Raw genomic sequence first — 11944 nt, 5'->3', positions numbered from 1 at the left:
TTGAACCTGCGCTTTTTGACCTCAGTGCACGCTGGGGATAAGTGGGACAATATCTGGTGCCCCGTTACTTTTTATGAAATATCCTGGTTTGCTTAATGAGCGTTCTCTGGGGCTGAAATCTGATCTTATTAGTGAGTTGGTGATGGCTCAGGGGCTGGATGTTCTATGTATTACTTAAACTTGGTTGAAGAAAGGGGATTTGCTTTGTCTAACTCGTGCTTGCCCCTTATAAGTGTAGGGGAGATTTGATTATTTTATCTAGTTGTTTTAGAGTTAGGGAACTTGAGCTCTGCCCTTTACAATCTATTGATGCCACTTCTATTTCAGTTGGACTTGGAGCTTTGCTTTCATTTACTTTTGATTTATATCCTCTTGATATATCTATTTTAGGAAATTTGGAAACATTAGATCTTATTAGCAATTGTATAATTCATGTTCTACTTTTGGGGGATTTTAATGTACATTATGATAATCCTGTACAAAGTACTGATAAGATTTTTCTAGTCCATGTGTTGGATACAGGGTTTCAACAATAGGTCCCTGGTCCAACACACAAAGCAGGTCATGCACTGGATCTGGTATTTTCTCTCTCTCTCTCTTTTTTCCCCCAGTTTTCTTGGTCTTGCCTGTCTTTTTTCTTATTTATTTATTTTTCTTATTTATTTAGCTCATGCCTCTTTCATTGGCAGCTCATGAGCAGGTTACATTCGGGTACTGTAAGGCAGAAGGCGTACTATGTAAATTCCTGCCCTTTCTTGTTGCTTTTCCTGCTTCTTCCCAGCATACACAGAGCTGAGCAGCCCCACCTTCTTCACTGAGAGCAGCTCTAGAAGGGCAAGAGATGAAGCCGAGTGTGCTCGTGGCTACAGCATGCATGGAATGCCACAAAATAAACAAACTGCTTAATAAACCCAAATAAATAGCATGTAAAAAAAAATCACATAATATATGTAGTCCTGCTATATGGAAATCTCATTATTAAACACGTTTACCTTCATACGATGCATATAATAGCTATCGTGACGATGAGTCTGAAAAGATAAGTGCGTGAGCTAAATCTTAGGCAATAACTATAAAATCTTTCTCATCGGACTCCAGTAAAAGCGATCTTCACCATAGTACCGGACATGTGCAAACAACAAGTTACCTAGTGATTTAGAAGTCTTTTCAGACCCATCGTCACGATAGCTATTAAATGCATCGTATGAAGGTAAACTTGTTTTAATAATGAGATTTCTCATATAGCAGGTCTACATATATTACAAAATAAACAAATACATACATAAGCAGAAGAGGCTGGCTCGTGGTATTTCAGGGCTAACTGGAAACGGGAAACATCCTGCTCTGTTTTCAAGCTGCAGGAGATTTTTGGTAATCCAGACCCTTCAAGGCAGGGGTGGGGAGGGGTCATATTTTTTTTTTCAAAACTCACACCAATATTTCTACTTCCAATGTTCCCCTTCCATATTTAAGAAGTCCATGGGAGAGATGTAGATAAAAGTTACCAGTACACAGACACACACACATACACACACATTTTTAATAATAATGCATTTCAACTCTTTAGCCCACCTTGCCCAATGCTGATCAAGGCAGTTCACAGCATTATTAGAATGCAAGTACAATAAGTCCCTGCTCAGAAGAGCTTGCAGGCTAATACATGTGTAGGTGTACTGTATATGCATGCGCCTGCACCTAGCTGAAATGAGGTTACTATAAGCGCTCCATCGTTTCTTCTCCCCTGTGCAGGTTGGCTCCCTTACTGGGGGTAGCCGGGTCCTGCGAGCTGTTGGCTGTATGGCCCTTCGAGCAGATATACCAACCCTACAGCAGTAAAATGTTCAGTCTACCGCCAAATGAATCGCACTGTGATAAGAATGGCGCTTCTGTCTGTTTCCTTTATAAATGATGCAGATTTCTCTCTCCTCCCTCTTATTCCTTTTTTTTTTTCTGTCGTCACTTCCGTCTCTCTCTCTCTGACTAAGGTTGGCAGTGGTCTGATGATGCAGTGGGAGTTACCGCAAAGATGTCCAAGGAAGCAAGTGAGTGTGTTTCACAATTTCTTTTTCACTTTCATTGTTGAATATATTAAAAGAGCTTGTTACTTCAGGACAGGTGCTGTTTTCTAAATCCCACCCTCCTCTGCCGAGGGATGATGCTTCATTTGTGGTAACAGACTTAACTTAACAGCAGTGTCTGACGGTGCTCTGAGTGGGCCCTTTCTCCCGATTTCTCCAGATTGGGTGTTTCGTCATTTTTCAAGTGCACTGGTGGCCATGCTCACCGTGGTAACACTCCCCTAGTATCAGATAAAAGAGCGCTGCTCAAATGACCAGGTTCACTTTGGCCAGTACTGGATCTTAACAACCCCCATTGCCCCCCCCGCCAGTGTATTTTTGGTACCTGTAGTATTGACTGCAGGAAGAAGCAGGACTACAGTCTCCACAATGCACTAGGACATAACTCCAAAACTCATGAATAGCCAAAAGCTTCCCTCCGGAAATGAAATGAATTAGCAGCTCTGGACCAAGGTACTTCTTGTTACATTTGGGCTGATACAGAAAGAAGCGCGGGAGAGCCGGCGAGCGCCGGCTCTCCCGACGCGCACACAGGCCAGTGTCCTGGGTGCCCGATTCAGTATCGGCCCGCATGCAAATGAGGGCCCGCAGTAAAAGGAGGCGCTAGGGACACTAGCGCGTCCCTAGCGCCTCCTTTTTGACAAAGCGGCGGCTGTCAGCGGGTTTGACAGCCGACGCTCAATTTTACCGGCGTCGGTTCTCGAACCCGCTGACAGCCACAGATTCGGAAAACGGACGCCGGCAAAATTGAGCGTCCGTCTTCCAACCCATGGGTTGTGGGCAGCTTTTTAAATAAAATTTTTTTTTTTATTTTTGGGGCCTCCGACTTAATTGCGCGGGAATGACTAATAGGCCCATCAACATCCATTTGCATGTGGTGAGCGCTATTAGTTTTGGGGGGGGGGGGAGTGTTTGGCCGTGCGTTTTCGACGCACTATTACCCCTTACTGTATAAGGGGTAAAAATAGTGCTACGAAAACGCGCGTCCAAACGCGAGCTAACAGTGCGCTCCGCTGGAACGCACTTTACTGTATCGGCCCGCCAGTGGGAAAGTATTGCAAAAATCTGACCTCTACATAGAATTTAAAGTGAAATGAGTCACCTGGCAGTACCAGAGCGCTTTCTGCAAATTTGGAGCCTTAGAGTTCTGGAGCAGCGGGTTTCACTTGCAGTCCTCCTTAAGGTTGCCTTGCTACCTAGCTCAGGTGAGCCCTGTCAGGCTGAGTTGGTCCTAGTCTTGCCCCATTGCATCTATAGACTTGTAATTCCACTTTGTGTTGTGAAATACAGGAACTACAAGTCTGTAGGTGCAATGGTGCAGAGGCAGAACTGAATCAGCTTGTTCGGGATGACGTGTCAGATGGTAACCCTCGTCATCTTCCTGACAATGATCAAGCATTCTCTGTGGCTCATTCTAGTCCGACATGTTTGAGGAACAGTGACTCTGTTCCTAGTGACGGATTTAGGATTTTGCAGCCTCTCGGCACTGTTGGTGCTGTTGCTCCCCTTCCCCTCTCCTCACCCCCAAGACTAGGGACATCAGCGCAGAAGGTCTAAGACATAGCTGTCTTTGCTCTATCTGCTCCAGGCTCAACTCCTGTCCTCCTGTGCCCGAATGACAGGAGGAGAGGGGCTGAATTAGGGTACAGTGGCTTTTCTTTGCTCCCTGCTGTGTACTTTGGTCTCACCCCTCTTTTCCTGTTCCCTGCACAGGACAGGAGGGGAGGCTCTGTCCCTTCCAGCCTCAGCCCTTCCTTCCCTTTCTCTGCACTGAGAGGGGAGGGGCTGGAGCAGGAAGCAGAAGGCTGTTGTCTGCTGAGTGAGATTCAGCACAGTGGGGAGGTAGCAAATCTTCAGCTGGCCTGCTGGCCCCCTCCCCTGCTCCCCAGAAGTTTGCCACCCTAGGCTCAGGCCTAGTGTGCCTTTTGGCCATGTAACAACAATGACTGGGAAGGACCAAATGATCCTTTAATTCAATTGCATGACATTATCATTTACCATTTTGACTTTCTACCTAAGTAAGGTCGTTAATAAACTCCATGAGTGAAGGTCAAAGGGTCTAGCAATAGCCTTGGGGATCGATGATAAGAGTTGGATGGCCGTACCTTACTCACTTCTAAAACATGCAGATATTTTCCTTCCTCTCTCTGGATTTATTTGTTTGTGTTTCAGATGCTGTGGACTCACTCATAACAGACCCTTCTGTCATATTAATCACCGTGGGAATATTAATGTTTGCTGTCACTTTTCTCGGCTGCCTGGGAGCACTCCGAGACCTGCACATTCTGCTGAAAATTGTAAGCAAGGCACAGCTGGCATTGTTCTTTGTTGGAATTAGTCAACAAATAGGTTGTAGGTTTCCAGGAGAACAAATGTGGACCATTTAGGCTTAAGTGTTGGTCCCATGTGGGTAGTGGCTGTAGTGCCCTGTGAAATGTGCATCACGGTATCTTGCAAGGTTTCATGCCATTTTCTTCTCTTTGGGTTTCTGCTTGAAGCTTACTTCCTATTACTTTATGTGTCAGGTTAGATGGTTACTGGAAAGCTAGTATCAAAGGAGCAGGGAATATTGCTTTCAGCGATTCATCCTCCAGTAGGAGTGGTGATAGGTCTTTTATGACTTTTCTTTCTAGCTCTGGGTCATAGGTTACTATGAATGGTACTCGCTCCATTGGTTCTCATCCCCTTGTAATAGGTTTTCCCTGGGTGTTGAGTGAGGTTTGAGTGAGGATGCAGGCTTCCTGAAGATGATGTTGAGGTGATAGCCCTTTTGTCTGAAGGATTCATTTAGAGCTTTGAGGTGCTTATTCCTATTCTTTGGGTCAGAACAGATTATGGTAGTATCGTGCAGCTTGGTTATGTATAATGGGCTTTTTTATATGCAATGGATGAAAACTGGAGGTATTTGCATTTGTCAGTTGGATATCTGTATAGAGATATTTGTAGGCATGCATCATTGATTGAGACGTTAGTTTCTAAAATATTCACTTCCATGTAGTTCCCTTTGAGACTTACAATAAGATGCGATGCATTAAAGGAGTTGAAAAAATTAAGATTCTCTTCTCCTTCTGGGCAAATCATGAAGATACCACAATAACAAAGTAATGACGGCAGATAAAGACCAAATGATCCACCCGGTCTGTCCAGCAAGCTGCTTATGGTTGTATCTGCCACTCTGTGCAGGTTACCCCTGTGCCTTCTGTTAGGGAAAGTAACTCCCATGCCTTCTGTTTAGGGTGGTCACTACTGTTTCATGCAGGTTACTCCCATGCACCCTTTTCTTCATTTCCAACCTCTAGTCTTTAGGGATCCGCATTGTTTATCCCATGTCCTTTGAATTCATTTACTGTTTTCAATCTCACCCCCTCTTCTGGGAGGAATTCCAGACATCCACAACTCTCTGTGAAGAAATATTTCCTGAGGCTGGTTCTGAGTCGTCCCCCCAGGAATTCCATTTCATGACCCCTGGTTCTACAGTTTGCTTTCCAGCAGAAAAGATTTGAAGTTTGTGCATCATTAAAACCTTTCAGGTATCTGAAGGTCTATATTATATCTCCCCTGCACCTCTTCTCCTCCAGAGTATACATATTCAGATCCTTTAGCCTCTTGTCATAGGTCTTCTCATACAGACCCCACACCTATCAAACTAACCCGAGGCGTTCCCCAAGGATCCTCACTATCTTCTACCCGTTTCAACATCTATATGCTACCCATATGCTATCTCCTATCCAACCTAGGTCTTACACATTTCATCTACGCCGATGACATCCACATTCTAATCCCGATCTCTGAATCCATTACTAAATCCCTCCTTCAATGGGAAACACACCTCTCTACTATAAACCAACTACTAACTCAATTCAACCTATCCCTGATTTCCTCCAAAACTGAACTCCTATTAATATCTCACAACCCAAATGTAAAGTTACCCACCAAAATCAACTCCCATCTTCCCAGACACCTGATCGCCCAAGATGTAAGAGACCTTGGCATCATCCTTGACACCGAACTCAATCTAAAAAAATTCATTAACACAACAATGAAAGAATGCTACTACAGACTACAAGTTCTAAAATAATTAAGACCCCTCCTACATCTAGATGATTTCTGAACCGTACTCTAGGCAATAATTTTCTCCAAAATAGACTACTGCAACACCATTCTACTTGGACTCCCTACAGCAACCCTCAAACCCCTTCAAATGCTTCAAAATGCCACCGCCAGAGTCCTCACCAACACCCGAAGAAAAGATCATATCACACCCATTCTAAAAGACCTCCATTGGCTCCCAATCCACCACAGAATTCTCTTTAAGACCCTTACATTAATACACAAAATCATACACAACCAAAACAAGCGCTGGCTTAAAGACTCCCTCCAGTTACTAACCCCCACAAGACCCACCAGATCCACATACAACGCAACCATGCCCATTCTTTCACCTAAACTAACCCACCTTAACTCTACTAGAGGTAGAGCTCTATCTCTCGCTGGCCCTTCCTTCTAGAACTCGATGCCCCCTGACCTAAGACCAGAACCCTCCACCCAGAATTTTAAAAAACCCCCTCAAAACCTGGTTATTCAAACAGGCCTTCCCATAACTCTTCTCCCTCTATCTCTCCAGCAGATCCAACCATCCTTAGGTAATACTCCTGTACAAAGTTCCTCCCTCCTGTTGTACATAATTGCACCACACATTGTATTTAAAACACTATGTTAATCGTTTCCCCACCCTGCTCACCCTTTCTCCCCCCTGCCCCCTTGTACAACCTCCCTCCTTTCCCTATAATGTTGAGATATATTTCCTATTTCTCCTTACCTCCAATATGTTTTACGCTATCTGTTTTTTGTAAACCGATGTGATGTACAAATGAACGTCAGTATAAAAAAAGCCATAAATAAATACTATGCTTCTCATTTTATTCATGAGTCTCCTATGCGGCACCATATCGAAAGCTTTGCTGAAATCCAAGTAGATCGCATTACGCACTCTTCCTTGATCCAATTCTCTAGTCACCCAATCAAAAACATCAATCAGATTTGTCTGACAGGACCTTCCCCTGGTGAATCCATGCAGCCTCGGGTCAAGCAACTCACCAAATTTTAGATAGCTCACTATCCTTTCCTTCAGCAGAGTCTCCATTAATTTTCACCACTGAGGTGAGGCTTACTAGGCTGCAGTTTCCAGCCTCCTCTCTGCTCCCACTCTTGTGAAGTGGGACCACCGCCACTCTTCTCCAATCACTCAGTACCTCTCCTTTTTCCAGGGATCTATTAAACAGTCTTTCAGCAGACCCGCCAGCACATCTCTGAGCTCCCTCAGCATCCTCGGATGTACCCCATCTGGCCCCATGGCCTTGTCCTCTTTCAGATTTCCTAGCTCTTCTCATTCATTCTCTTCTGTAAATGGAGTTGCATCTACCTCACTCCCATCCATGATCTTGCCATTCAGCAACGGTCCTTCTCCAGGGTCTTCTTTAATGAAAACTAAACTGAAGTATTTCTTTAATATTTCTGCCATTTCTTCATCTTTCTCCACACGCTGCTCCTTGTCACCTTTCAATTTTACTTTACCACCTTGGGCCTTCCTCCATTCATCTGAAAAATGTTTTGTCACCTTGTTTTACCTTTTTGGCAATCTTGTCTTCCGCTTGACCTTTTGCTTCCCTGATTTCTTTTTTCATCTCCCTCAGTTTCACCAGGTATTCTTCCCTGTGTTCCTCTTTGGTATCCCTTATACTTCTTGCACGCTTTTCGTTTTGCTTTTATTTTTTCAGACACCTCCTTTGAGAACCCGATCAGTTTCTTTCCCCTCTTACTCTTGTTTACTTTTCTAACATATAGATAGGTTGCCTTAGTAATTGCTCCTTTTAGTTTGGCCCACTGTTGTTACACCTCGCTTATTTTCTCCCAGTCTTCTAGTTTTTCTGCCAGGTATGTCCCCATTTTCACAAAGTCTGTATTTTTGAAATTCAAAACTTGGGATCTTCATGCAACTTCTGACTATCCTGGCAGTGACATCAAACCATACTGTTTGAAGAACACTGGTGCTGAGGTGGACACCCACCCTGACATTAGAGACATTATCCCCGTTATTGAGCACTAAGTCGAGTATAGCTCCCTCCCTCGTAAGTTCCATTACCATTTGTTTGAACAGAGCCCCTTGCAGGACATCCACTATCTCTCTACTTCTTGTAGATTCTGCAGAAGGGATACTCCAATTTACATCCGGCAGATTAAAATCTCCAACGAGCAACACTTCTCCCTTCTTTCCCATCTTTTGGATGTCTTCAACCAGATCTCTGTCCAGTTTTTCTGTTTGAATCGGCGACCTGTAGATCACACCAGTATAAATGGGAGCAACATCTTCTTTTTTTAAGACAGCCCATAATGCTTCTTCCCTACCCCCACATTCCTTGCATTTCAGTTACTTGGATATTGTTTTTTACATAAAGAGCTACACCTCCCCCTTTTCTGTCCTTAACAAATTTTAGCCCAGGATGGCAGTATCCCTATCATGAGACTCATTGAACCGGGTCTCTGTAACAGCAGCAATGTCCAATTCTGCCTTCACCATCAGAGCCTGCAGATCTGGGATTTTATTGCCCAGCGTAGGAGAATTTGTGGTCATAGCTTACCATCATTGTACTAAAAATCTGAAAGGTTTGCTGTGGCATCCACTTAGTGGCATCCAGTTCTGATGTAAAAAGACTGGCATACAGTGGTACCACCCCAATGCCCATAATCTGTACATAGTTCTGATTCAGGATGAATTCAGTTAGTTTAGCGATAGTCCCTACTGTGTATTTTTGATCCAGGATAATTGCCCTTTGGAGACATGCAGCTATTCCTAGGGTTTATTGCACATCCAATCATTCCTATTGCACAATCCAACATTCCTAGGGTTTATTCCACATCCAATCAAACAAAAAAAAAGTGTCAGGCAATAGCTGCTTGGTGTTGTTTAACCTGGTGTCTTCTGTAAAGCTTTTTTCCTTCTTTCTACGTATGTTTTAAATTTATATTTAGCTGATGCTTTTTTCATTGGTAGCTCAAAGCAAGTGACATTCAGGTACTGTAGGTATTTCCCTGTCCCAGAGGACTTACAATCTAAGGGGCTGATATACTAAAACCCATTATAAAGTCAGAGTTAGATTTTAGCACAGAATTCATTTAACGTGCATGTTAAAAGCAGCAGTCCCCACGGGATGTAGGAAGCTAATGACATGCAAATAGACCAGGAGTGAAAAAAGCACACTAAACTGAAAAAGCACACTTTTTTAACACATGACCCATTTGCATTCCAATCCATGCTGAAAAAAAGCCCCAAATCCTAAGTTCCCCGATCTCCGAGTGGGCTCGCTGTAGCCTGGCCAGGCCAGTCCATCAAGTCCTTCCTTCCTCCCTTATGTTCTTATGCCGAATCCCTGCCTCTGACATTAAAATGAAGTCTGGCCTGCAGGTCCACGTCCGGGCCAGCCCTCCCTCTTAAAATAAAGTCAGCCTGGCCCTATTGAGCCCCAACTTCATTTTAAGTTTGGGGGGGCTGGGAGGACCGACCCAGACCTGGACCTGGACCCAGGCCAGGCTTCATTTTAATGTGAGAGGGAAGGGCTCAGAATGCAGGGGCCGGAGGGAGGGAGGACTTGCTGGGCCCACCCGAGTGAAGCCCTGGTCCTCTCCTCTTTACTGTGGGAAACTGAACTCCTGCCTCTGACCAGGCATTACATTTCCTGTGGTCAAAGGAAGCCTCCTTACTGGGGCACCTCCTTCCACTGCTGGCTAACACTGAATAGGGCTTATTACGCTGCAATTTGCATCCGACAGGCTAAGCATGCTGTGTGTTTTTTTCAGCACTAAACGCCTTATTACCTACCTGGGCAAGTTTACCCCCCCAAAAAACTCGCACTAAAACATAAGTGAAAACCCACGCTAGGCTTCACTTATCTTATTACATCAACCCCTGGAATGTACTTGAGGAAATGGAGAATGAATTGACTTGCCCAAGGTCGATCAATGGGATTTGAACCCTGGCCTCCCTGGGGCTACTCCTCGTTCAAGAGCACTAACTTAGGGAGCACACTACTTTATTGGCGTGGAAAGCAGAAAGTCCAATACCAGAGGGAAAAACCCCCTCACACACAGCTGAAGCTTGCTCTTTCTGGAGAGGGCCTGATAAGTTGCCATCATAAATCTTGGACCACTCCCCAGGTAAATTTCCAGGAAGTGGGGTCTGACACAAATCATGATCCAGAAATGTAAAAGAGAAAGCCATGAAGACGGAGATAAAAAGAATTCTGGTGAATGCCAGGATGCCGAAGCAGTTTGATCCCTGTCGGTTTTTTGATCCCTCCAGTTTGCCTGGCTGATGCTCCTAATTCTGGTCCTGCAGATTGTAGCTGCTGTACTGGGATTCTTCTTCTCTGGCTTGGTGAGTAAAACCATCCATCAAAGGTCTTTAAACCTGGGCAGAGGAGGACATGCAACATTTGTAATATTTATTTACTATCTCTGTTCAAATAACGCTCAGAGAGAATTTAGAGAATCTATTTAGGAAAAAAGGAGGAGGATCTGGTCCAGAATAGATCCGCACCAAGATCCAAAACTCTTCTGGTTCTGATCCAGAAACAGTCCAGAGTCCCTGCGCTTTGACCTGTTCTGAGATGTGCAAAGAATTATGAGAATCTCAGTGAAGGTCACTGGAATGAAACACCAATTGTTTCTTGAATTGACAGTTTTTCCTGCTTCTTTGAGCTTCCAGGTCAGTGGGACCAGCCTCAGCTGGGCTCCAGTGCCGTAAGCTTTCATTAGCCACTACCTGGGATTTTTCTGTCTACTTTACATCCACTCCCAACTAACTTTAGTCAAGCACTGGGGCTTTTTCAGGAACCCTGCAATCATGGGCACTGGCGTGCAGAACTCCAAAGAGCTGGCAGGCTGGCCTGAAACATCCAACTTTCATTCAGTCCTGATTTTACTTCCATTCATCTGTGGACTTGTAGCTCTAATTTTTCCAAGGAGAGCAGGAACTATAGTATAAGTCCTTAGATGAACTGGGACAAACCCAGAACTGGCTCAGCCTGTTCTTGATGGCTTGGAGCTATCTGGTATTTATTACTTTCTATTCATGAAACATTGTCAAATTTAACTAACTCTTCCAAGACTTTAATAATGCTACTGTTTTTAGGGTAGATGGGTGATATTTGATCTTTCAACCCCCAGTAAATACCAGAAATGGGAGCTATGTTTCTCCAAAGTTTCCTTCCAAGAGCAGGTGAAGCCCTGCATCACCTTCCTGTATTTGAGAAAGCAGCATTTATTTATTCATTTATTTTTTCAAATTTATTGACCCTCTTCTCTCGAGGAGGCTATAAAGTAGTCTACATTTGAAACATAAATACAATTACAGACAATCAAATTATATTTAACCATGTTCTTATGGTAATAGAGCGCCAAGCTGTTTCCAATGCTGTCCTTTAATTGTCCACTAGGTGTCACCATAAGACCAGCACATGGCTCCCCCACGCCCCCATGGGAACTGAAGGTCACTTTAGCAGCACTCACAGCCCCAATCAGCCCCAGGAATGGGAGTCTTGGGTGCTGAGTTTCTCTCTTATCGCAAGGGCAGTGGGTGGCTAAACCTGCATCTACAGTCTTTAACGCAACCTCTGAATTTAGGTGCTGGAGAAAGCGTCATTCCTGATGAGGAAAGCTATATCTCATTACCGAGAGGATCTGGATTTGCAGAATTTCATTGATTTTATACAGAAAAAGGTACAGTTGGATACACTCAGAATGATTCTGGCCTTCATTTTATGGAATGTATTATTAATCTCAAGGTCAAAAGGAATGACATAATGTAACAA

General features: G+C 44.1%; 1 protein-coding gene across 1 annotated transcript; it reads left to right on the top strand.

Annotated features, from left to right (window-relative positions):
• Nucleotides 1–2015: 2015 nt before the first annotated feature.
• Nucleotides 2016–11132, top strand: LOC115097971 (tetraspanin-33-like). The gene is made up of 3 exons (XM_029614194.1): nucleotides 2016–2042; nucleotides 4251–4375; nucleotides 10435–11132. Exons 1-3 carry the CDS (start codon nucleotides 2027–2029, stop codon nucleotides 10630–10632), a joined length of 339 nt encoding a protein of 112 aa, XP_029470054.1. The 5' UTR covers nucleotides 2016–2026; the 3' UTR covers nucleotides 10633–11132.
• The last annotated feature ends 812 nt before the right edge of the window (nucleotides 11133–11944 follow it).

This window comes from Rhinatrema bivittatum, chromosome 8 (genome assembly GCF_901001135.1).
Source record: "Rhinatrema bivittatum chromosome 8, aRhiBiv1.1, whole genome shotgun sequence".
NCBI lineage: Eukaryota > Metazoa > Chordata > Amphibia > Gymnophiona > Rhinatrematidae > Rhinatrema > Rhinatrema bivittatum.
Note: the sequence above shows the minus strand (reverse complement) of the source record. Positions and strands in the feature narration are given on the sequence as shown.